The following is a 27,124-nucleotide window of genomic DNA, read 5'->3' as shown; positions in this document are numbered from 1 at the left end:
CTTCCTGTCCCCTTACTTGGTTTTAAGAGCCTACTGGGAACAAGAAGGAATGCAGTTTGTCCCTGTCGTGAGCCCCTGAAATGTGCAGAGCACCATGCTAAGGAACAGTTAGAGTCCTGCGCCCGTCGCACTTCTCTGTGACCTAGAAGGATGTGACAGGAAGGTAAAGGACAGTACCTGCGTGTAAGCGCTGTCACGCACTCTGAGAAGGGCAGTGGGAGCCCGGTGAAGTCAACCTGGAAACATCTGTGCACATCAGGGCAGGACCGGGGCCCAGGGCCTGAGAGAAAGAACCCTGACTGCTGGCAGATGTCTCCAATCTCAGAAACTTACTACTCCACGTCGCCAGGCCCATGGTGATGTCCTCACATTTAGCTGCAGCCTGCCGTGGCCAGGCATAGGTTGGCAGCATCACTCAGTGGGGCGCCTTCTAGTGGAACATGGGTGCACCCAGAGCCGTGCCCTTCCTGCTCAGCCTTAGCCCTCAGTGGCTGCAGAAGGCAGGAAGACCCTCCAGGGCTGGCAGTGTGCTGTCAGCAGGACACGGGCTTGCAGCTTCCAAGTCCTGCTCTGCCTTTATCATGTGCCTGGCTTTTGGCAACTTACTCCTCTCCAAGCCTGCTCCTTCATGTATATGGGGGGAGTAGAGTAATGGGATCGATTTCATACACATGATTGTTGCTTGGATTAAAATGAGATTATTTTGAAAGCACATTATAAACTATAAAATAGCAAGTATCAAGTTAGTTAATTCACTTATTCAACAAATGTTATATACATACCTATTGGTACCAGACACTAGTTGGACAGTGTTCCCAGGAGGTCCCGGCCCTTGTCAATAAGAGCTGTTCAATAACTGTTTGTTGAGTTAACGTGAAACAGGAGGTGTTCAGTGTGTGTGTGTCCGTAGCTGTATGATGGCAGTGGAGGGGTGGGCGGGAGGCAAACCAAGGTTTGAGTTCTTACCATGTGCCTGGCACTGTTGCCTCATAACAACTACTGTGGGGTCACTGGAGAGAAACAGAGACTCGGGGGCTTTTCCAGACACACAGCTAGTAAGTAATAGATCCACATTTAAATTCAGTTTTCTCTTACTCCAAAATCAGTGTTCTTCCCACTTAATCAGATAGGGAATGATTGCCACGTGTTCCTCTTGCCACAGAATGACACCAGGAGGTTCCATCTCTGACCCATGTTTCTTTTCCCAAGCATCCGTCAAACCTATGACCCAGGCCAAACCCAAGCCAAAAATGATCACCCCTGATTCTAGGCCAGAAAATAGGAATCGTGTGAAATCTAAGCAGAATGAGGCTGTGTCACCACTAGCCAAACCTCTTGTTCATAGTGCGCAGGTTTTAGGAAAACAACAGCCTTTAATGCGTGCTCGAAATACCTTCCATGGTAAGCCACTGTGAGAAAAATCTCACCCAAACAATGTGCTCTTGGCAGAGGGAGGGCCGGTGTCTTTTCAGGCAAAAAGCAAACCAGCAGGGACCCAGAAATCACTCTAGGGAGTGTTGGTTTCCCCAGAAGATCTAGCTTTTTAAAAATAAACTTAGCAAAGGATTTCATTTGCCCCTCTGCTCCACCTTTGCCTCTCACTCCTTGGAGAGGAGGAGGATTGTGGAGTTCCTTGTCCTGGGTCAGTTCCCAGCTCAGCATTGATGCATCTGCTTCTCAAGTTTAGCACCAAATATTTATTCTGATAAAGTGAGTTTAAAAAAAAAAAAACCAAATCGATTATTGTCTGGCTTGGTCTCCAAAAACCAGTCCCTCAATTGACAGTGGTTGCATGAACTTAAGAATAATAGACCCTTAGGAAGGAAGGCTGTTCATTCAGTCATTCAACAGAAAATTGGGGTACTTCTGTGTCACTGAGGTGCAGCCCCAGTGAAATGAACTCAGAAGCCTCCAGTGTTTATACCACTGAGACTGGGGCAGAGTAGTCTGGAGTGCTGCATTTAAAGCTAGGCACTCCCCAGTGATGGAGCTTCCAGCTGCCCCTACCATTCAGTTCACAAGTGTCCCTGAACTTCGGTGAAGTATAAGCCACCAAGCTCCGCCCAAGGGTGACCACAGAAGTAGACAACTTGCGAACCAGAAACATCAACCAGCAACCCCAGACAGTTTATGTAGGATTGCTTCATTCCAGAGAGCAGAACTGGGATCCATGGGCAGAAGTTTCGAGGGGACAGATTCCAGTTCGGGAGAGAGAAGAAACCTGTAATTCTTAGAGACGCCTTTGAGCAACGCTCTCTCCATCACAAAAGGTGTTCCGACGGGGTGAGGATCACCCCCCAGAAGTGCTGCTGGGCCAAGCCCTGCCTTGGACAAGATCCTAAGGTCTCGCCCAACAGCGAGGTTCTCTGATTAGCACCAAATGAGTGTCTCAACAATTCGTGTTGTGGAGCTTCAGAGGCAGGACAAGCAGTCGTGAGCTGTGGTTGGTGGCCGCAGGCCCCGATGCTTAGGCCAGGACTTGAGGGTGGGTAGGTGTCAGGTAGGTGGGAGACCCCCAGCATGTTGCAGGCCCAGGAAAGCACCCTTCACCTGCAGAGTAAAGGGGCTCCTGCTTAGCTGACTAACAGACTTGCAAAGGGGAATTAATTATTGTTTGTGATACAATTAAAATCCCCCAATGAAAGGCCTTGTATAAATGTAAATTATCATTATTGTCATTAAAGGGGCTAGACGTCTGGCCTGCTGGATAATATCCCCACATACCTCTGAGCAGAAAAGAAAGCCAGCCCAAGGCAGGAAGTTTGCTCCTGCTCTTCCAAAGCAATAGCAGTAAGAAGGGGCAGGCCAAGGAGGGCTCCGTCCGTGGCTGTGAAAGCAGAGCCCCCCACTCTCATCCAGGGTGAGCACGCAGCTGTCTCTGCTCTGGGAGTCAAGTGACTGTGTGTCCCCTGAGGGCCAGGGCCCTGCCCAAATGCGGTCCCTTACCCCTGCAGGAACCAGCCCATTACTAGCACAGGAGTGGCCCATGAATGTGTGAATGTTTAGTTGTCTGCTGATTTGAAGGGTGGAAGGAACATGAGCAGGATGGATACTGGCCAGCATTCTTGGGGTCCTAAGTCAGATCTGGAGACAAAGGGGAGATAGACGGCTCAGACCCGTGCAGCACCTCTGATGATGCTTGTGAAGGCTCTCGAGGGAACCCCTCTAGCAAAGCGCCGGGAGAGGTCATTTGTTACATTACTGCTTCCACTTAAGAAACTGTCTCTGGCTAAAGTGGTTGGATTAATACCAGAAATAATAATAATGGATAATAGTATATTAGACTGAGCAGTGACCTCAGAAACCATCCCCTCACTTTGCAGATGAGGCATCTCTGGGGTACAGAGAGGTGAAGTGGCTTCTCCAAAGTGGCGTAGCAGAGAAAAGCAGAGCTAGAATCACAGCTCAAGCTCCCCACGCCAAGTCCACAGTTTGACTTTGCGGGATGATGATACCTCCCCTGTGACAGCACTTCACAGAGATATTGCTCCTCATCAACCCTAGGGAGTTTTAAGATGACCTTTATGTTACAGGAGCCTTCTGGGCTTCCTTTGCTCTTCTGGGGCTCGTTATTTAGAGAACATTTGTGGTCCCTCACATGTCACCTGGCTGGACTGCATGCACCCTCCTTCTTGAACTTATTTTCCTTCCCCCAGACACTCAGAGTAGCCTGCATCCTTCATTAGGGTGCCCCGGCACTTCCAAGAACCACGTGGGCCTGTGAGAGGGAGGTCAAGGTCATCCCTTTTGTCTCTTGTTATCACAGTCATAATTCTGCTGAAAAGCTACACGATGCAGATCCCAAGATGAGAGCGAACAGCACCAGTCAATACCTGTAAACACACAGAGCTACCAGAGGGAGGGCCATTTAGGGGGTTTTGTAGAACAAATGTGGGTACAATGGGGGTTGGCAGTAAGTAGCCCTAGAAATTCATTACTGAGCTGTTGGCAGCTCTAGGAAAAGTTTAATGGAGGAGACTAAAATATAGCCACAATGAGGTTTGGAATGGGAGAGAGCACAAAATCAAAAAATTTTAGAAATTATTTATCTTACTCCCTTACTGCATAGATGAGAAAACAGAGCAGTGATTCACCATGATACAGCAGAGCCAGGGACAGAACCCAAGGCTCCCGACTCAGTGGACAGTACACTTGCCACTGGAAATCATGGTGGCATGGAAAGAATGTGCCCTTTGGAGTCAAGCAGCTCTGGATTCATAACTAGCATTGCCACCTATTAGCTGTGTGATCTTAGAAAAGTTACTTTGGGCCAGCCATGGTGGCTCACACCTATAATTTCAGAACTTTGGGAGGCTGAGGCAGGAGGATCACTTGAGCTCAGGAGTTTGAGACCAGCCTGGGCAACACAGTGAGACCCGTAACATAGCAAGACCCCATCTCTACAAAAAAGAAAAAAAATTAATTAGCTGGGTGTGGTAGTGCACTCCTGTAGTCCTAGCTACTCGGGAGGCTGAGGCAGGAGGATCACTTGAACCTTGGAGGTCGAGGCTGCAGTGAGCCAAGATCGCACCACCACACTCTGTCAGCCTGGGTGACAGAGTGCAGAGAGAGAGACCTTGTCTCAAAAAAGAAAAGAAAAGAAAACTTACTTTCGATCTCTGATCATAGATTTATTTTTGGCAAAAATAGAATCACCTGCCTGGTAGTAGGCCTGTTAGAAGGAGTAAATATAAAATAATACACATGAAAACAAGTAGCATGATATCTGGCATGTAGGAGGCACCTCCCTTTCCTTATACTCATGGCTTCCAGACTTTTTTTTTTTTAACCACAATCCACAAGGTATTTTACATTTGAATCCAGTAAACATAACTAAAACAAAAGTGCCACATACAGTGCACTCTGATTTTATTTCACTTTATTTTAATGCTGCTCAGAACCCACTAAATGGATTTTGTGATCCACTGTTTGAACAAGCCTACTTTACACCACGTGTGGATATCATTCATCCACATTGCATATATGCCCTTCCTTTCCTTCCCTCTCTCCCTCTCTGTAACGGAAGCCTGGGGCCGCAGAGCTACCTGCTGTCAGCATGTGCAGGGCCCGCACTGGTGCAGTGTGGAGTGAGCCCTGCAGCCTAGCAGAGCAGGTGCATTTCCTCCTCCTGTGCTTGCCCCCAGCCTCTGTACTGCATGATTGCAGAAGACTCCTAAGGCCCCCTCCAGCCAGACATTCTGTCACCTGCCAGCCTGCATGGAACTTCCCCACACCCTACCCCAGCAGAGCCCACCTGATGTTCGTGTCGTGAGAATTACTCTTGTTACCAAAGGCCATTGTCTCCAGAAGGCCACTGTACCCCAGCAGGGAGGGTGGAGCTTGGACACCCTCTCCCATTGAGTAGTTTCTTCTTTGGGAATTGCTGTTTTTCTGTCTGAAAGCCCAGAGAGCCAGGTGTCTGGGGTGTGATTTCAGCTGTCGGGCGGATAAGGGTGAAGCGAGGAGGGACCATGGCCATCTTGCTGCCCCTCTCCCACATCCTCAAACACCCAGCCAGCGGGGTGAATGTCCCAGAGTGTTAGGTGACCAAAAGCTGTGCCCAAAAGCCAGCATGCAGGGGCCTGAGCACCTGTGGAAGCCATAAGCTCTGGCCTCTGGATGCTGAGATCTGGTGAAAGAAACTGAACTTACAACCAGGCAAATAACACTTCAAAGCCCTAGAGAGACTCAGGTGAGGGGAAGGTTAGAGGCCTCAAGAAGTTGATCTCCTAAGTGTTCCTTAGGCCCTCCTTTGGGAGTCTTGCACTTTGCTGTGGAGGCTGATGCCTGGCAGTGCTGCGCACAAACCTTGGAGCACTGTCCCAGCTGGGGTGTGACTTGGGGCCTGGACCCACATTCCAGGGTCAGCTCTGCTGGGTCCCTGGGCACTTCCTCTTTGAGGGTCACCCTTTGGTTTTTCCCCTTTCAATGACTAAAAAGTGGAGGGTAATCTGTGAGCTCGGTGGTGACTCACCACCATCCGACAGGCGACCCACTTTTCCCAGCAGGTGAGCTGCGTGAGTAGTCCTCCTCCTGGCCGGGACTGTGGTGAGCTCCCTGCACCCCACCCCAGGCAGCCACGTGGCCATCAGCACATCATGGCCTGTGCTGAGCGCCTGCTCTTGCAGCCCTGGGCAGAGTGAGCAGAGGACTCACCATCTGGGCACACCAGGCAGGTGCAGATGGGGAGACAAGGTAAACCCAGGGCTGGGGCTCTTCTCTGGGTTACCAGGCCCCGGGCAGCAACACATTCCTTAGCCCCCCACACCCAGCACCTGGCCTCGTTCCCAGCCCCAACCCAGCCAGGTGCACCCATCCTCCCAGCCTTTCTCAGTGCCGCACAGCCATTCCTGCCTCTCATCAAGAAGGTTATGATGGGCACAGCAGTCCGAGAGGGAGGGGGACGGAGAGGACTGACTCACACTCCGCCTACTAGCTCTGGGGCCTCAGGTCAACCCCCTGGGCAGGCAGGCATTCATTTAGCACCAAATTGACATTCACCTTCTGGGAGCTTCTGACAGGGTGAGCACCAAGGGCACTAAGGGTGAACCATCCCCAAATTCTGCCCTCTAGGCACTTACAGGGATGACCTATGCTAATGTATCATTAGGATATGCAGTGTCACAGGAACCATCCTAACCTCCCGCCCTTAGTCTCCCCTTCCCCTTCCCTGTAATGTTTGACCTCGGCGGTTTCCTTTTTCCTTCTATTACAACATTCTGTCATTCTAAAGTATATCTTAAGTAAGCCAAATGCTTGCATTTGAGAAATATTTATTGAGCTGGTGTGTGTTGGACACTATATACTCCAGGCTGGGGATGCAAAGATGAATGAATACGACCCATGGGCTTTGCCCTCAGGGAGCTTCTCCCAGGGTGTGAGAGAATGGTTGGTATGTGTAGATGCGTGCATACATCTGTGATGAACGCCAGAGAAGGAAGCTGGTCCCTTGGCCGGTGGAGGCTCAGGAGCCCGTTAGGACTACCCTGTCCCTCCCTCCATTTAGCCAGCTGGCCCTCCCTTCTCCTCCTCCTTCTCATCTGCTGCACCAGGGGATGCCAAGGGAGCAGAGATGCCTGTAGCCCGTGGGAGCAAGTCCTGGCCTTTGCAGTTGCAAAAACTGGCTGCAAGCTGCTCCAGCCCCAGAGGAACTGGCCAAGCTCCAGAGGGCCTCCTTGGAGGGCCTCAGAGGGAGAGAGAACTGCTCAGTAATTTTGATCACTTTGGTAAGTATTTAAAAATACCCCGTGATTTAGCAGGAACCAGAATTCATCCCAATACTTTGATGTCTAGAAATGGATCTCAGTCAGTTGTTGTTGAAGTCCTCCTAAAACGGCATTTGATTTAATTCAACACATACTGAGACCACAGTCAGCCTTCTTGCAGGCGAGGAGGCCGAGCTGTATAAATTGTAGTCTAGACACCAATCTAAATATCTCAAACGCAAGGCAGACATAGCCCAGCCCGAGGTTGGAGTCCCGGCATGCTGTGGAATCGAGTAGAGGGGAGATTGATTCCAGCTGAGGGCAAGGGCCTCTGCCTGAAGCTGTGAGCATGTGATACTGTGTTCCCACTGCGATATCAAGCCTTTGCATCTCAAGTTTGTTAATTTCCTTGTTTTGCAAGCTTAGACCCCCTGAAAACAAACCAGGCATGCTCAGGGGTTGGCGCATTTAGCAAGATTGACTGTGTACATGAACCAGTTACAAGCACTTGTTTGTTTCTAAAGCCCACACTCGAGAGCCAGGCTGCCATCGCCCAGGGCATAATTACAAAACAAGCTCCCATCGTGCCAGTCACTCACTCACCAAGGCACCCAGAGTTGGATGGCAGTTGTCACAGGGGCCTTTGGAAGGTTTGGGGCGGAGGGCATTGAAACAGAAGCAGGCCTCTTCGTAGCCATCCTGTTGTGAGGATGAGCCTTTGACACAAGGCCCTTTGACACGAGGCGAGTAACCCCAAGTGAGTCAGAATTTACAGTGGCGGTTCAGGACAATGAGGACAGGGCAAGACCACGAGGCATGATTAGCAGGACTTGTCTTACACTATTTACAGGACTGCTTTGATTTTCAGACCACAATCGGTTTTCATATGACTGATTAAAAACATGTGCCAGTTGAAGTCACAGCTGCAGAAGAAAACTGGAAAAAGCAGTGAGCCTTAGATGTTGGAACTTGCCTCTATTTGCAAAAATGACCTCTGACTTGATTTATGCCCTTCATTTCCTGACAGTGAGGGCTGTGTCCCTGAACCACTTCTCCTACCACACCCCACCCTACCACCACATTGGCCTGACTCTAGCAAACATCATGAGGCTCATCTTACAATTACCCAAAGAAAAGCATTTTTGAATTCCAGAATTCAAGTCCTGTTTTGGAAGAAGGCAACTGTTAGGCTCTTGCAAAATAAAAAGTTCCAAGTCAAGGAGGCTAACAGCAACAAGACCACAGGGTCTCGTCCACAGGGCCGGGCTCTAGTGGCACTGGGGTTGGAGTGACATTGGCAGGTATCTTAACTAAACTCGCTAAGCTTCTGTTTTCTCGCCTGCAAAATGGGGAGCATGACCCCTGCCACACCCAGTAGTGTTGTGAGCACCAGCTCTGCAAAGCTTAACTGCCTTAGGTGCTCTCTCCCCGCTGCCAGTCCCCAACCTCTTTGGGTTGTATATTCTGTGTTTTGTTTTCATTTATTTCAAGCTATATTGATTCAGTTTGTCAGATGTCTATTTTATGGATTTTTATTCTTTTGAAAAGATCTATTGAATCAATAAAGCACTGCAATTCCAGTAGGAAAGAACCCTTTTGATGAGACTTCGTTGAACAAAGTTTCCTACTGGCCTCAACCCCAAGGCCTCTGAGCATTTCCCTGATGGCTCCCTGTCTTAACTTTCTTCAGTCTCCTGAGATCCCCTTCTCTAGAACCCAACCATTGTGTCATTTTCCAGGCATTACCCCTGATAACTTATGCTTCCTGAGCTAGAGGGCAGAGGGGTGGCCGAGAGGAACAGGCCTTCATGTCCCCCAACAAAACTGTCTATGGCACTTTTTGCTCGGGGCTTTGCAGTGTTCACTAACCCTGCCCCATTTGTATAAAACTATGCAGATGGAAACTATCCAATAATAACCCAACTACTCCCACCACCTTTGCAGCATTACCACCTCCTACTGAAACTTGCCATGTGTGGGGCCCTGGGCTTGGTACTTGATACACATTTCCATTCTCCTCACAACCTCCTTGAAAAGAGGTGCTAGTCAATAAAAAATGATAAAGGGGCTATCACCACTGACCCCACAGAAATACAAACAACCATCAGAGAATACTATAAACACCTCTGTGCAAATAAGCTAGAAAATCTAGATGAAGTGGATAAATTCCTGGACACATACACCCTCCCAAGACTGAACCAGGAAGAAGTTGAATCCCTGAATAGACCAATAACAAGTTCTGAAATTGAGGCAGTAATAAATAGCCTACAAACCAAAAAAAGCCCAGGACCAGATGGATTTACAGCTGAATTCTACCAGAGGTACAAAGAGGAGCTGGTACCATTCCTTCTGAAACTATTCCAAACAATTGAAAAAGGAGGGACTTCTCCCTAACTCACTTTATGAGGCCAGCATTATCCTGATACCAAAACCTGGCAGAGATACAACAAAAAAAGAAAATTTCAGGCCAATACCCCTGATGAACATCAGTGTAAAAATCGTCAATAAAATGCTGGCAAACTGAATCCAGCAGCACATCAAAAAGCTTATCCACCACAATCAAGTCAGCTTCATCCCCAGGATGCAAGGCTGGTTCAACATATGCAAATCAGTAAATGTAATTCATCACATAAACAGAACTAAAGACAAAAACCACATGATTATCTCAATAGATGCAGAAAAGGCCTTCAATAAAATTCAACATCCCTTCATGTTAAAAATTCTCAATAAACTAGGTATTGGTGGAACATACCTCAAAATAATAAGAGCCATTTATGACAAACCCACAGCCAATATCATACCGAACAGGCAAAAGCTGGAAGCATTCCCCTTGAAAACCAGCACAAGACAAGGATGCCCTCTCTCACCACTCCTATTCAACATAGTATTGGAAGTTCTGGCCAGAGAAATAAGGCAAGAGAAAGAAATAAAGGGTATTCAATAGGAAAAGAGTTAATCAAATGGTCTCTGTTTGCAGATGCCATGATCTTATATCTAGAAAACCCCATTGTCTCAGCCCAAAAGCTTCTTAAGCTGACAAGCAACTTCAGCAAAGTCTCAGGATACAAAATCAGTGTGCAAAAATCACAAGCATTCTTATGCACCAACAGTAGACAAGCAGAGAGCCAAATCAAGAATGAACTCCCATTCACAGTTGCTACAAAGAGAATGAAATACCTAGGAATACAACTTACAAGGTATGTGAAGGACCTCTTCAAGGAGAACTACAAACCACTGCTCAAGGAAGTCAGAGAGGACACAAACTAATGGAAAAACATTCCAAGCTCATGGATAGGAAGAATCAGTATCATGAAAATAGCCATACTGCCCAAAGCAATTTATAGATTCAATGCTTTTCCCATTAAACTACCATTGACATTCTTCACAGATTTTTTTTAAAAAATTCTACATTAAAATTCATGTGGAACTAAAAAAGAGCCCATATAGCCAAGACAATCCTAAGCAAAAAGAACAAAGTTGGAGGCATCACGTGACTTCAAACTTTGCTACAGTAACCAAAACAGCATGGTACTGGTACAAAAACAGACACATAAACCAGTGGAACAGGATAGACATCTCAGAAATGAGACCGCACATCTACAACCATCTGATTTTCAACAAACCTGACAAAAACAAGCAGTGGGGAAAGGATTCCCTATTCAATAAATGGTGCTGGGAAAACTGGCTAGCCATATGCAGAAATTTGAAACTGGACCCTTTCCTTACACCTTATACAAAAATTAACTCAAGATGGATTCAAGACTTAAATATAAAACCCACAACTATAAAAACCCTAGAAGAAAATCTAGGCAATACCACTCAGGAAATAGGCACAGGCAAAGATTTCATGACAAAAACGTCAAAAGCAATTGCAACAAAAGCAAAAATTGACAAATGGGATCTAATTAAACTAAAGAGCTTCTGCACAGCAAAAGAAACTGTCTTCAAGATGAACAGACAACCCACACAATGGGAGAAAAATTTTGCAATCTATCCATCTGACAAAGGTCTAATATCCAAAATCTACAAGGAACTTAAACAAATTTATAGGAAAAAAACAACTCCATTAAAAAGTGGGCAAAGGACATGAACAGACACTTCTCAAAAGAAGACATTTATGCAGCCAAGAAATATATGAAAAAATCTCAACATCACTGATCATTAGAGAAAACCCAAATCAAAACCACAATGAGATACCATCTCATGCCAGTCAGAATGGCGATTATTAAAACGTCAAGAAACAACAGGTGCCAGCAAGGCTGTGGAGAAATAGGAACGCTTTTACACTGTTGGTGGGAATGTAAATTAGTTTGGCCATTGTGGAAGACAGTGTGGCAATTCCTCAAAGACCTAGAACCAGAAATATCATTTGACCCAGCAATCCCATTATTGGGCATATACCCAAAGGAATATAAATCATTCTGTTATAAAGATACATGCACGCATTTGTTCATTGCAGCACTATTCACAATAGCAAAGACATGGAATCAACCCAGTCCATCAATGATAGACTGGATAAAGAAAATGTGGTGCATATACACCATGGAATACTATGCAGCCATAAAAAGGAAGGAGATCATGTCTTTTGCAGGGACATGGATGGAGCTAGAAGCCATTATCCTCAGCAAACTAACACAGGAACAGAAAACCAAACACATGTTCTCACTTATAAGTGGGAGCTGAACAATGAGAACACATGGACACAAGGAGGGAAAATCACACACTGGGGCCTGTTGGTGGGGGGGCAGAGCGCGGAGAGCATCAGGATAAATAGCTAATGCCTGCGGGGCTTAATACCTAAGCACTGGGTTGAGAGGTGCAGCAAACCACCGTGGCACACTTTTATTATGTAGCAAACCTAATGTCCTGCACATGGATCCCGGAACTTTTTTAAAAAAAGAGAAAAAAGAGGTGCTAGTGTCTGAATTTAATAGATGAAGAAACAAGACACAAAAGGGTTAAGTGGCTTGCTCAAGATCACATGGATGATATCTCAGACCATAACTGGGTGGTCATAAGATCATTAAGTAGAAATCATCCTGTTACAGGTGAGGAAATGGAGTCCCAGTTCTGGATGACACAATGAGCCAGGGCCCGGGCTAGAGCTGTGAGTCCTGTGCCTCCTAGTGCAGTGCTCTTTCCACTTCCCCCACTGCCTCCCCTTGACGATGCATGTTGTCCTGGACAGAAGGAGAGCTGTTTGAGGACCAGGCCAACCAACACCCTGCTCTTGGCAGCCGGAGCCATGTGATTCCTAAATACCCTTCTAGGAAGAGCTGCAGCGTCATCCCTGATCAAGCCCTGACCAAAACTGCACACCACACACAAGGAGTACACCTGGCAGGTTTGGGGGCAGAAGACAGGCAAGGGCTGGAGGTGCCTCTGGCTACAGAGTTTGTCCTCTGATGCCACGAGCAGCTCTAGACTGGATTGCAAAAGACACACAGTGTCCCATGACTTTGGCTGAGTATCCAAGCCTGAGATTGGCCATCTCTGCCTGCGATTGCCAGCTCAGTGTGATCAGTGAGAAGGGAGGGCCTGATCCAAGGAGCCTCGGGAAAGGCTGAACTGAGGACAAGGACCCTAGACCTCTCACAGGTTTCCCGCTTCTGCACACACATGTTCTTCTGGCTGTTTCCACAGACTCAGAGCCTCTTCCCCTTGGCCCCAGCAGGTACCCATAATAATAGTTGACATCTATTGATCATCTCTTACGCCAGGTACCATGCCAAGCGCTTACCCAGACCATCTCATTCACTCCTCACAAGAACTCTTTAAGGTAGGCAGTTACTCCCACCTTTTAGATGAAGAAACTAAAGCTGCAGTCACTTGCCCTCGTGATCAACGAGTAAGGAGTGTGGCCAGGACTCGAGCCCAGTCTGCCTGGCTCCAGAGCCTGCCCCACATAGGCTACCCTCACCTTCTACAGCCCACCGGCCTTAGGACCCTCAGTTACGGCACCCTGCTTTGTAGGTGAGGGAGCTGAAGCCCAGAAGAGATTTACCCCCTGACTCCTGATTCAGTTCCCTCCATCTTGCCATGCCTGTGAGCTGAAGCCTGGGCCAGCCCTGCTTCTGCTCTGAATTCATGGAAAACCTAGCCAGTCCTTACGTTTTCTTCTCCTAACTGAGACTCCTGGGTTGGACTGAGTTGTAATTTTATGAAACCCTGAGCAGAGAGACTGAAATCAGTGAAGAGGGCCCGAACCTCATTTTGCCCTCAAGCATATTGAGCTCTAATGCCATCTAAAAATAGATTCCCTTACAGTGTGCATTCAGTGAGGAGCTTGACACTCAGGGCCCTCTCCTGTGAGCCCCATTTGGCCAGTTAATGGGGAGGTAAGAAGACCTCACTATTTCCTAGAACACGCTTACACTTTTAAAGCTTACTACATACTTTGTCTCTGGGTCAAAGGTTTTTTTCAAAGATGACAGATACCTCTTGCCATTAGCAATCTGTACTCTGGGCAGCTCTCCATTTTCTCTGATAAAAAGTGAAATAAATGAAAACAGTGTTTTAAAAAATCTATAAATGGGTGGGAGCCAGTTGTCATTTTCCCTTTCCCCCTCCTCCCCCTCCCTTAACTGACTTAATGAGGATCCAAGTTGAGAAGCACTCGCCGAAAACAGCTGGTAGCATCATGCCTTTAAATAGCCCTCGCCACGCTTCCCCTTGGCAGCACGCAGTTGGCCCTGGCAGGGAAAGCCCAGGACAGAACAGGAAACTTTAGAACTTTCTGAAAAGAAAAAAGCTTGCCTTTAAAACGTGCTCCCTGTTGCCAAGACCTTTTTGTGTAAGGAGCTTGCAATGTTGTAGCCCCTTCCCCTAGAAGTTTCCAAGGAAAAACTGAGCTGATGAGGCTTGCCTGGGGACCCAGTGTGACTCTGGGCCTGGGGAGGTAGGTGGAGGACTCCCCGGACCCGACCCCTGCCCAGCTCAGGCCAGCGTCCAGGGCAGCAGTGGCTCTAGCACCATCTGCTCGTCAGGCACCTGTGGGAGCTACAGAGCAGCTCAGCTGCAGCCTCTCCCCTTGATGTTCGTAGCTGTAAGGTCAGGGAAGGTGACGTCCTCACCTCTAACTTAGGGAACATTCAGCCCTCCCTGGAAGTGGTACTGGGATGGGCCAGACTCCACAGTGCACATCAGGCCAGAGTCCATGCAGCAGAGGTTGGTGGCAGCCTGTCGATCTCAGACCCTCTGGAGAAGTGGGGCCACAAGGCTCTCTCCACCGCACTTCCATGTTGCTGGGGAAATAGCAGCAGGTGAAACATATGGAAGGAATAAGTGGCCCTCACGTCTGGGTGGCAGCCAACAGTTGACTGTCTACTCCCGCACATTGTCCCCTGCGAATGTGGCATCAGGTGGCCTTATCACCCCTACTCTCCATAAGGGAACAGAGCCCAGGGCTTCTCCTGCCCTGCCCGGCCTTGCCTAGGTCTAGAGCTCTTTCCGCCACATCACAGCTCCCCTTTTGCATTAAGGGTGACTGTGGCATGGTGCTGTTAATGGATAAGGGCTTTGAGGTCCTGAGTGCCAGAGAAGGTGGCGGTTTGGCTGGCTCAGGGCTGTGCTGATCACAAGTGGATGGAAGAGGGTGTTTTTTCTTACTAACTGTTGGCAAAGTTTGAAATTTGAGAATGGACTAAAGTGTTCTTCCTCAGTACCTAAATATTATACCTGTTTTCTTTCTGGGGCTGCTCTGTCTCCCACCTTTTTTTTTGATACAGAGTCTGGCTCTGCCGCCCAGGCTGGCGTGCCATGGCGCGGATGTGATCTTGGCTCACTGCAACCTCCGCCTCCTGGGTTCAAGCGATTCTCCTGCCTCAGCTTCCCAACTAGCTGGGACTACAAGCGCCCACCACCACACCCGGCTAATTTTTGTATTTTTAGTAGAGACGGGGTTTCACCATGTTGGCCAGGCTGGTCTTGAACTCCTGACCTCGGGTGATATACCCGCCTCGGCCTCCAAAAGTGCTGGGATTACAGGCATGAGCCACTGCGCCCAGCCTCTCCCGCCTTCTTAAACAGCTTGTAATGGACATACTGTAATTGCTTCTTGCAAGCTGGTGGTCATCATTAGTTACATTAAAGCCACAGCCCATCACCGAGTGCTTTCTACGCTGAGCCAGGCCTGGTGGTCACTGGGAGCAGGATGTGCTTCTGCTTTCCAGGGGCTGGCAGATAAGACCTGTGCACATGGGACAAGTGCCCCAGAAGAAGCACGGACAGCATGCAGGGAGACGACCTCCTGGGGACCAGGGAAGACTTGATGGAAGCAAGAGTATTTGTCCTGAGCATGAATAAGCCCAGAGGTGGCAAATGGCATGTGTGAGGAAGAGCAAGTAGTCAAATGAGAAGAAGGGAGAGGCAGTAGATCCAGGGCTCGTATCCTGGACCGTGGCCAGCTCAGGGGGGTCTGTGACATCCCCAGGTTGCAGTGGGGGGTCTTACCTGCAGTTTCTCTGAGGAGAGGATCCTTAACTTTCTTAGCTTCTCAAAGGGTTGCATGATCTCAAAAAATGTGATAGAGGAACAGAATAGATTTTCTTCTTAATGACTTGGAACCAGATAGTGAGTCATTGAATGCCAGGCTGAGAGTTTGGAGGACATTAAGGTCTTGGTCAGGAAAGGGACAGAGACTCACACTGTAAGAGAATCAGTGTAGCTGCAAACAAAGGCAAAGGAGGCCTCATGTCCAGGGGAGAAGCAGCTTCTGCAGCAGTGCCATTGAAAGATAAGACAGGAGCTATGGGAGTCACTATGGATGGAGGGACTTAGCAGCGGGAACCTTGAGGATGAATTCACTGTAGGGGTTTAGGGAGAATGGAAACTGGTTCAGAAGGAAACTGAAGGTTCTGTTACAGAAAATCAAATTGGTCAGAGCATTTTCAGATACATAAAAGTGATGAAAACATCCATTTGGAACACTGGTTTGAGTTACAGAGTGACAGGTAGGGTGTCCCACAGGTGGCTGGAGACGTGGGACTGGAAGTTTGAGGGGAGGGAGGGCTGGGCTAGTGGTGCTGCAGGCCCAGGAGTTCCCACCTTGCTCTGTGTGACCCCAAGGACGATGGCGCCTGGGAGTGCTGAAGGAGGTGCAGGGAGAGGTAGAGAGAGGCAGGACAGCTGTGGCACCACATGTCACAGAAGTCACAGGGAAAGAGAGCTTCCAGAGAGAGGAGCTGACATTTCAGTGCTGCAGAGGCCGTGGTGGAGGCTAGCACTGAGAAAGAGCCGGAGTATTCCAAGGCCAGATTGGAAAGAGGGCTGCAGTTGACTTGAAGGGGGCGGGCAGTCAGTGGCACCAGCCGCTGCATTTGCTCTGCTCCAGAGACAACTCCAGGGCCTGTCGGGTTGCGTGGGGGCTCTTTGCCCTACGGCACAGGATCCCCGGTGAGTGCTTATGCTTCCTGAGCAGTTTTGTGTTCTCTTCTCACTGCTGCTGTGAATCTGCCTCCAACCCTTGGGTTAGCTCCTCCACTCCAGATTTGCTGCTTCTGATCTCCTGGGAGCTGGGAGCTGGTAGAGCCAGGCTCAGTAGGACCAGATCCTAAATGAAATGGACTGTGGGAGGCTCCCTGTAGGTGAGGCGATGAGACTTTTGCAGTGCTGAGGGTGACAGGTCTTGGTGGCCCTGCCTGGTTCTTGCCACTGCTCTGAGGTGAGATATCTGGACACGTAAGGTGTCACTGTGATTGTGTGGGTGTTGGTGGGGCAGGACTAGAAGGCAAACCTGGTGACCAGGAGCACGGGTGCCCACCTCCTTCCTCTGCAGCCTCTCCCTTCTCCTCCCCTCACTTTTCTCCCTCACCTCTCAGCTGACAGCAAGTTGCTGCTGGAGATGCCCCTCCACTGCCCCTTCCCTGCTGCACGGACTGCGGCCCACGGGACTGCCATTGGTGCCCTGATGTGGGGTTACCTATGTGTCCGTCTCCTCCACACTGCATTCTCCCACACGGCGTGGTCCCATGGCTGGGTCATCCCGCCACCCCTGATGCCTTGTACAGTGCCTGACACGGTGTGGGCTCGGCGGGTGCACATCTGAGGTAGAACGTGGCCCTGCTTCCACAGATTAGAAACCTGGATGCCGGAAAGGCCAAATGGGCTGTCCCCGGTCCTGCCACCTCTCTTTCACTGACTGGGAAATGTTCTCTTAACACCCAGCCTAGCTTTCTTTCCAGTAGACCAGACTGCGTATGCCTTTGGAAATAAATGGAGCCCATGAATCATTTAGAAATTATTAGGGCTGTGTGTGGTGGCTCAGGCCTATAATCCCAGCACTTCGGGAGGCCGAGGCAGGAGGATCCCTTGAGGCCGGGAGTTTGAGACCAGTCTGGGTAATGTAGCAAGACCCTGTCTCTATGAAAAAATGAAAAAAAAAATTGCTGACATGGTAGCACACGCCTATAGTCCTAACTACTTGGGTGGCTGAGGCAGTAGGATCACTTGAGTCCAGGAGGTCAAAGTTACAGTGTGCTGTGGTTGGACCACTGAACTCCAGCCTGGCTCACAGAGTGAGGTCCTGTCTCTAAAAAAATAAAATGTGTTAAAAAACTTATTAGACCCTCTTTGTCTTTATGAAGTCAAAGGTCCAACTGAGTGAAAATGCAACCTTCCTGAGACTCTAGATCACTAAATGACTGTGTGGTTCAATTGCACACATACTGTCTTGTAGCTTGGACCAGCCCCTTGTCTTTGTCCTGAAAAAAGGCAGCAGGACCTGAGTGCAGATATCATAGGAATTGGCAGCCAGGAGGGCGCACGTACAGGCCCTTTGAATATTCCTGAGAGATATCACAGTAGTGAACTGCATGCACCTCCTCGGAAAAATCCGGAGGGCTTTGCCTCAGCAGAGAAGGCAAATCCAACCGAAGATGCATGAACAATAAATAACAACTGTTCTGAGTTAGCTTGAAAGCTCCGAGTTGCACTTTTTTTCAAGTTGTTTGTGCTAACCACAATTTTTTTTCTCCCCTTCTTTCCCACCAGGGCTTATTTCAAAACCTTTGTCCCTCAGTTCCAGGAGGCAGCATTTGCCAATGGAAAGCTCTAGGAAACACCAGTCTTGAGAGGTGGCCAGCCAGCCTGCCTGTCCACATGCGTGTCAGCACATACAGCCGCTTCCTGGAAGCCGCCTGGAATGTCTTCACGGCAGCGTTTTGCTCACACAGCAGCTTTGCACGCCCCAGGCAGCCCCAACTGCTGAAATCCAACTTAAGCTGGCTGGTGGTCCCAGGATCCTAGAGCCCTTCACTTCGGGTTACTCCCTCTTTCTTGCCTCTATTTCTTAGTTGGAAGAAATAAACTCACAAATTATGGTGCAGTAATTTTCCGGGGAAAGTAAAGCCTCAGGAATGCCCACGCCTTTCTTCCAAAGCCTTTGTCTCTGAGACCTCTTAAGTTCTAAGATTAAATGCCCCTCGCTGTTTTTCCTCTGAAACTAGTGTCTTCCCTCTGTGTGTGCATGTGTGTGTTTCATACCCCAGCATTTCCTATCTGGGGCAGTCCTTCACGGCGAGAAGGAGTTACCTGAGTCAATGTGACCAACCCGCTGGGTTTCAGCCACTCATCCAGCCTGGCCTAAGGCTGTTGCTCAATAACAAATGGCCTCTAGCACACACAGCCCCACCCCCTGCCATCCATACCCCTCCAGCCCCCTGTGTGGGCATCTTGTGCCCAGGCCAGCCCCACACAATAGGCAGTCATTAAAGTTTGGTAAGTGCACCAACGGCTCTGTCCTTCCGGCTCTCCCCTCTCCATCCCCTCTGGGCCTCTGCAGCACTGTGTGAATTATACACAAAGACAAAGCTTGGGTGTCATGGGTTATCACAGGAATGTGTCTGCTTTCTGGGCTTGGGGCCTGGCAGTTGTGCAGCCAGCCAGGAACAGAGCTGGGGAAGATACCCTGAGCAGGCGACATCTTTCCTGAACTTACTGATCATCACAGCCAGAAGGGTCTTCAGAAGTCATCTCGTTTCTACCCCATTACTCCCTTCAGTGTACAGAGAACAGAACTAAGGCCCAAGAGTTAAGGAAACATGCAAATTAGAAACAGCAAATTAGGAGCAAATCTGGGAACTTGGAGCCAGGCCTCCTTGTACCATCACACACTCGCTTAGCTGAAACACAAGATGGCTACCGTCAACTTGACCACATCACCAGGTTTACAGTTTGGTTTAGCATGGTCCTGTCCCGATGGCCTTACACACAGGGAAGCAGGGCCCACGCACCACCCACAGAGGTGAGGGCAAGAGCTGGCCTGGGTGCTCGCGCTGACACCCTCTGGCCTTCCCATTCCAAGGCGAAGCCACCGGCCCCTCCTGCAGGACACACACATGATTTCACGGGGCCTCTCACCTGGTCCCTTAGTTCCCTTTGTGGCTGTTGGAGCCCACTTTTACCAGGTGAGCCCAAAAGAGAACCATCCCTGGGCCCTTGTGAAGACTGGTGAGGAGAAGTCGTGCCTCTCCTTCCTGTGTTCTCTGGCACCCAGGAATGTTCTCAGGAGGCTGGAGATCAGCTGGAACAGACCTCCCATCTTGCCTGTCAGCTGGAGGCCTGCCCAACTCTGGTTTTGTTCACTGTGTGGGTACTATGCCCCCTACCCTGAAACTCTGGGAATTCCCAGGACAAGAACAACAGTCCAGTGTCCTATGTCCATATCCCAGCCCTGCCATTAACTGGCTATGTGGCCTTGAGTAAGTCCCTTCCTCTCCATAATATTAATACTAGGAGGGGGCTGGACTGGATTGTGGGCTCGGCTCATCAGATCACCCAGGGAGCTTTTTTTAGGAACTACTGCTCTGGTAGTTCCCACTGCAGGCCTGTTGACTTGGAATCTCACTAGCTGGAGCTTAGCCTTCTAGATTTTGATAAAACTCCCCCAGCGATTCTACTGAGCAAGTGATCATGACCCACTAAGCCAGCTGACCACACCGGCACTGCTTCTGACCCTGACCCGCTGAGTGCCCACAAGAAGGTGCCCCTCTACTCAGGGCAGCTGTGTGCCATGCCCCATGGCCCCTCCATCCCCCACTAAGGCGCCATGGCACGGTCACTTAGGATTGCTAGGGTCACCCTCCCCTGATGGAGGGGTGTGGATTGGGCTCTACTGTGCACAGCACCAAGAGTTGAGTGAGCCCGGGCTTGCTTCTGAGCTGCAACTGGGTGTGAAGCAAGCCCAGGCTCAGTCAACTCTTTCTGGTTCCAGTTCTAGCAGATGGTGGTTGGCACTGTGGGAGGGGGTGAGGTCCTGTGGACTGGTCGTCCCCTCAGCATTTCAAATAAGCATTCAGCAGTGACAGCAGCCAGTAGTGGGCAGTGTGGTCTGGGAATGTCATCCTCCTGCCCCTGCCAGCCCCTGGGGGCCCACAGACCCAGATAACGAATGAGACCCTGCCCATCAGCGAAGCACACAGTCTAACTCAGAAGTTTTGCCACACACATTAGCTCAGCACAGCTTTACAGCAGACCTGGGCTGTGAGCAACTGAATAGGGTTGCTTTTGTTCCACAGATGAGGAAACAGAAGATGAGAGAAGTTAAGTGAGTTACCCACGATCACCAGCCGGTCAGGGCCGGAGCCAAGACCCAACCCAGGCTCCTGGCTCCCCTCCAGCACCAATTCTCACGTGTGTCCATACTCTCGTGAACAAACTGAAGCTTATTTTTTTCTTTCCCGGTGAAGGATGATGGACGTTATATAGGTTTGTGAGGATGGAGATGTATGATTATTTTTAAAAGACTTTCAGCTTCCTTGCCACAGGGGAGGATTTGGGCTGGTTTTCTTAGAGGGAACTCAGCACAGGGTGACAGTCACCACTGTATGTTTCCAGAACCAGGGACTCAAACACCAGGGTTTACGTGATTTTATCTTTACCCCGCAACAGCAACAGAAGTCAGTGGCGCCGGTAAACGAGTGAAGGTCACCTGTATATTTGTAAATACTTCTTGCCAGTTCAGCCTGTCATCGAGCATTGTACCTGTACACAGAGGGCAGCCCAAGACTAATTAGTAAATGGCTATAAAATGCTTTGAAGATGAAAAGAACCATATGTGAGAGCGTATTATTACTACTTAGTAAATCCTGTATCCAGCTTACTCAGCCCTTATAATTTCAGTTGAATCTCTCTTGCTTAGCACTGATGAGGAAAAGGACTCACACGTGTTTACCAGTAATACTTAGATATGATCAGGCATCTGTGAGGCCCCGAGAAGGAGGGGCAAAGGACCCTGGTCAGCCAATGCTCAGCTTCTTCCAGCAGCCCGGCTTCCTGAGGACCCATTGCCTACAGCCAAACGACGCTCTTTTTTTTTTTTTTAAGAGGGACTCTGGCTCTGTCGCCCAGGCTGGAATGCAGTGGCACGGTCTAGGCTCACTGCAACCTCCGTCTCCCAGGTTCAAGGGATTCTCCTGCCTCACCCTCCCAAGTAGCTGGGATTACAGGCACACGGCTGTAATCCACCATGCCCGGCTAATTTTTGTATTTTTAGTAGAGACGAGGTTTCACCATGTTGGCTGGGCTGGTCTTGAACTCCTGACCTCAGACGATCCGCCCACCTCGGCCTCCCAAAGTGCTGGGATTACAGGCAGGAGCCACCACGCCCAGCCTTAAATGATGCTCTATAAAACTCATTTTCTTGTGGAGACGTGAACTAGAAAGAATATGAGGTTGAGGATGAGACAGGAAAAATAGAGAAGGACCTTGGTTTGTACAATTTGCCAATTTCTATGGTGTAAATACTCCCCCCATGACAGGCTGCAGGCCGCCAATGTGAGGTCACTGGACGCAGAGTGGGGGGGAGCAGGGAGGGTCATCGTGGGAGCCTCTGCTGGAGTGAGCTGGCCCCAGTGTCTGTCGTTACTTAATCTGAGTTTTGTTATCCTCATCTATAAAATGGGAATATATATCTGCCTCCCGGGGTTGTGAGAATTAAATAAGAAAAGTACCTAAAGCACCATGTGCAGTGCTTGGCACACAGTAACATTTGACAAACAGTGGCTATTATTACCGCAGACCAGAAAAAAGATTTTCTGATGTTGACTTTGGCCTTTTTCTAAAAAGTCAGAATGCCCCTGTTAAAAAGTCCTGCCAATGAATTTGGCCTTTGGAAAAGTGACCCTGTCTGGATTACCAGGAAGACAAAATGATGAGTCATCTTGAATTTTAACGGATAAGAGATGCGATGTATTTGTGGGGGTTCCCCACCCCCCACGCTGGTCTTGCTTAAACTCTCGGCAGGACTTCAGGCTCCGAGCAGTGCTGGAGAAGAAACAACCCACTGACCTGTTTATTCGCCCCGGCCCCTGCTTTCCCACAGGCAAGGAAATCAGAGCAGCGTGGTTCACTTTTGCCTCTGACTGGGTTTCAGTTCCTGACAGCTCCACGCTCTTGGAGATGCGGCTGACTTGCCGGAGGGACGACTGCGTTTGGTTTGCCTCTTGCTCAGGCCTATAAATAAAACTATCCCAGAGCCTGCCCCAGTTCATGGGGACCAGCCTGTCCCACAGTTCCTAATGTGAATGTTAAGAACATCATCTAATGGTAATAGGACATCCAATTCTATTAATGGCATCATAGCTAATTCATTGGTGCTCGAAAAAATGAAAATATAACCTTTACCTTTTTTTATGCATCTACGGTGCTTACGTGCAGGGCCAGTACAAACACTAACTAGAAATCGGGTGTGGGGTGCACCTTGTGTAATCCTCGAAACAACTAAATGAAATAGGGGTTATTGTCTTCATTTTATAGATAAAAACATGGAGCCTCAAAGATGTTAAATAAATAACTTACCCAAGGACAGGAAGCTGGTATAATTCACTCATCCACCCATCCTACCTTCTCCGCCTTCCCCTCTCCTTTCTTTCCTTCCCTCCCTTCCTCTTTTTTTATTTCACAAGGAAGTGAACCAGGTCCCTCTGTTTCTTTCCACTTCTGTTATCCAGCTTCCCCAAATGAGAGCTTTATTGAGCATCTAATGTATACAAAGCCCTGATAAGACATTTACACACTAGTTTTTGCCATTTTCCCTGTGAGGAGAGGGGCTTGGAGTAGCTGGGTCTGGCCAGATCACACACAGTGGGTGTCAAACCCTGGTCAGCTGGGTCCAAGGAATTCTGTGGGGTCACATGCAACAAACTAAAAAAGACTTGTAAGTGGTCTTTGTATATGTGGATGAGTATATCTATATGGCTACATACATATATATAAATAACTTAGTTTCAGGTGGCTGAGCCAGAGCCAGCCCACAGCTGGAAAAAGTTAAAAAATAAAAAATAAATAAACCTGACTTCAAAATTTGTGCCATAGTCTCTGGTTAAAGTCCAAAACACACTTGGTTGAAATAACAACCTAATATTTGAGGAAAACAAGGTGAAACAGTTGTTACAATTATTAAGGAAAATTACTGAGGTATTACCAAAGACAGCAGGATCCGTGAACTAATTCCAGGTTGAATAGGAAGCAGTTAACTCTAAGAGGCCTGAAGACGTGTCTTCCTTCTATAGGGTTCTTGGATTTACTCTGTCACTATTCTCTGATCCCTTTGGAGGAACCACACTTCCCAAGTCTAAGAGGTTGTGCTTGGGGTCATAATAAATTGTGGGTCATCATGGCCAGAAAAGTAGCCCCACAAGCAACCCAGGGATGGCCAGAATGAGCCTCCCTGCCCCGGGCCAGCCGCCTCTGCAACACGTTGGGATGAGCCAGCCAGATGGCGTGTGGAGGGTGTGGCACACACTCATGTTCCCCCAAAACAGCCCACCACCCCCTTCTTAAAGTCCCATGGAGCAGGTCCCTCCACAGAAGTCTCCTTGTTCCAGAGAGCCTCTTTGAAACGTGCCCTTTGAGTGAGCCTAGGAACCAGGCAAGAAAGTGAAAATCAGTCCCTTTCAACCCCATGATCTTACTTTTGCTCCAAAATGGAACTCTGCAGCTCCCGGTGACTTCTGGCTCTCTGCGCAGGTGCCAGTAGAGCAGTAGGTAGAAGGGTGCCGGGTGCCATCTGGAAATAGGGTGGTGGGTGGGTGTTAAAGGTGACAGCTGCCCTCTCCCTTCTCAAGCACCATGTGTGACAGTCCAGGCCCTGTTCCAGGTGGTTCCCACACGGCGCCTTCTCGATCCTCTGACCCTTCAGGGAACTAGGAGAGCCCACCCCTGCAGGCAGCCGAAGGAATGTATCAGGGCAAATCCTGGGGAGGCCAAAAATCATATGAATAAGGTGAGGTCTGCCGAATAAGTGGGCCGCTTACCCAGGGTCAGCTCTGAAAGTGTCAATGAGGGACGTAAGTTCAAGTAGGTGTAGGGAAGGATTCGACCTGGACTCATTTCACAGCCCAGCTGGGGACTGATGTCATGCCCGAGGACAGGAGGTTTGGGGCAAGGGTCGGCCTCACACTGCCAGGTTGCCCTAGGGGAGATTCCACAAGGGCGCATTCCCTCGCCACGCACATGCGCAGGCACGCACACCCGTGTGCACGCACTCACCCACAACCAGGGCTCAGATGAGCTGATCCCCCGCTATCCCACCCCAGCGCCAGCTCTTGGGACTCCAGCCCACACCAGGTGGGAGGAGGACCCCTCATCCCGGCTCCACGCCGGTGGCTCTCGAGTGTGTGGGCTGCAGGTTGCACAACCCAGACGGCTGCCTCTGCCTGTCTCACCCACCTTTCTGCCCGCACCGACACCCAGGCGGCCCCCTGAGGCACCTCCCCTTCCTCGCCGGCTCCTGCCCAAGCTACCCAGGCCCAGTGGCCCCCTCAGCCTCGCCCACTCCAACGGCCAGCAGTCAGCAGCCAGCGGCCACCAGGCTAATCCTCTTTACAAAACTAACTCCAGCCTGGAGCCCCGCTTCAGCGAAACCAAGCCCTGGCAAGGCGAATGGGCTCGTTTGGTGAGTTGAGGCCCGTGGGCTCTGGAACCAGCCGGCCTGAGTCAAACCTGGCTCCACCACTTCCTAGGTGCGTGAACTTGAACAAGCCAGTTGATCTCAGTTTCCTCCTCTGCAAAATGGGACTTCACCACAAGGTGCTGGCAGGAGGACCCCATGATGAGGGCACTGAGTTATAAGCATTGCAACACTTACACCAGTGCCTGGCACTCAGTGGGTGCTCAGAAAAGCCTGTCTTTATTATTATTGCCTTTTAGGTTTGGCACAAGTTGCTCCTGGTCCCTCTTCTCACTCCTTCCTTTCCATTCCATATCCCTGTCTTTAAGCGTTAACTGACCAAAAACAACAAAATCTTTTTTGGCGTCTCCCATACGATAGTCCAGTCCTCTTGCTGGAGCCACTCCCACTTCGAGTGTCTCTGCCAGCTGTCCACCTCTATGAGCTCCCAGGCCCTCTGCCCAAGGCTACCCGCCTGCCGCCTCCCCTCCTCCTCTCCTCCCACAGCTCCCAGGTAAGCCTGTGCTAAGCAGCGCGACCTGGGGGCCCTGACTCGTCACTACTGTCAAGCTCCTAGATTCCCTTGTTTCCAGAGGTTGTGTCTATTAAGTTACTTTTTAAAAATATTATATAGTTTTTTGAGACAGGGTCTCACTCTGTCACCCAGGCTGGAGTGCAGTGGCACAATCTCAGTTCGCAGCAGCCTCCATCTCCTGAGCTCAAATGATCCTCCCACCTCAACCTCCCAAGTAGCTGGGACTACAGGTGCGTACCACCATGCCTGGCTAATTTTTGTATTTTTGTATAGACGGAGGTCTTGTCATGTTACCCAGGCTAGGCTTAAACTCCTCAGCTATGCGATTCTCCCACCTCAGCCTCCCAAAGTGCTGGGATTACAGGCATGAGCCACCATCCTTGGCCAAGTTACATTTATTAAATAATAATTTATTTCCCCCCTTTTAACCAATAACTCATGTACTTGCCTTCTACGGATTCCAGTGAGCACTAAGGGCCAGTTACCCCATGGAGTGGGCATGTTTTCTGTCAAATCTAGAACACAGGATTAGCCAGGGGGTTCTCCTGTCTGGAAAACATACAATGAACATTAGACTTCTTTTAAGTCTTGACTGCCAGGCACAGCCCCATTGCTGATCTGCTGCAGACCAGCCCCTGCGCGGGGGGCTGTCCATGATCTATCTGGAGAATCAGGATAAACACACAGTGTGACCATCCACAGCTGTCGGCTGAAAGATGAGATGCTCCCTCTCCAGCACCTGTCCGTCCCCTGGAGCAGTGCCCGCTTGCTCACATGTGAGCCGCCCTGGCCGGCAGCCCAAAGCCAGAAGCAGGGTTTCCAGGGCTGGAGAGGGTATTGTCTTCTGTGGTCCAGAGGCCCTGAGGAGTGTCCCACACCCAGGGTGGGGTGGCCAGGCCTGCAGAGGCTGCAGGAAGAGGTGTTGGGTCATCCTGGAGCCAAAAGGCCTTGACCAAGATGGGCCTAGTGTGACCAGGACACAGGTGAGCACACAAGTCTGGGCTCTGACAGGTCAGGACGGGCAAAGCATTGATGTAAAATGGAACAGAAAAGCAGCACTGGGCCAGGCAGCCATTCATCCATTCCACACACATTGGCTAAGCTCTTTCTGTGTGTCAGCAGTGGGAGCTCTTCCGGGAGCAACAGGACTTGCATCCCATTTATGCACTTGACAGACATCTGTCGAGCATCCTCTCTGTTCCTGGCACTGGGACTGTATGGATAAGCCTAGCCCTGCGCCTGAAAGGCCAGGAAGCTGGGGCTAGTGCACACCCCTGCCACTGATGGGAGAGGCTGGGGTAAGCCACATAACAGAGCTGCAGATCCACACTGCTGGCATTCAGCTGAAGCAAATCCTGGAGGGCTTCCTGGAGGAGGGGCCAGCTGGGCAGGGTATTAGCCTCTTGGTTTCTTTGCTTCATTGTGGTGGTTCGGTTTCTGGTGAACTCTCCCATGGGGCCGAGGTGCACACAAGGTCTGGTTCTCATGCATGCAGTC

The 27,124-nt window shown here is 49.7% G+C and overlaps 1 protein-coding gene across 5 annotated transcripts in view; it reads left to right on the top strand.

Moving 5' to 3' along the window:
• The window catches only part of BABAM2 (BRISC and BRCA1 A complex member 2), a 544,147-nt gene extending 525,502 nt beyond the window's left edge, over positions 1–18,645 (top strand). For 3 of the 5 annotated variants that reach the window (XM_063649424.1, XM_063649425.1, XM_054474868.2), the window contains one exon: positions 18,195–18,645. In XM_063649424.1, coding sequence (XP_063505494.1) covers positions 18,195–18,258 — 64 coding nt within the window. In that variant the 3' untranslated portion in view covers positions 18,259–18,645. Of the gene's footprint in view, positions 1–7,052; positions 7,222–18,194 lie in introns of those variants that run through there. The other 2 variants (XM_063649426.1, XM_054474867.2) reach the window with 2 other exon arrangements.
• The last annotated feature ends 8,479 nt before the right edge of the window (positions 18,646–27,124 follow it).

The sequence above is a fragment of the Pongo pygmaeus genome, chromosome 12, assembly GCF_028885625.2.
Source record: "Pongo pygmaeus isolate AG05252 chromosome 12, NHGRI_mPonPyg2-v2.0_pri, whole genome shotgun sequence".
Classification (NCBI taxonomy): domain Eukaryota; kingdom Metazoa; phylum Chordata; class Mammalia; order Primates; family Hominidae; genus Pongo; species Pongo pygmaeus.
This window is presented reverse-complemented; position numbering and strand designations above follow the sequence as displayed.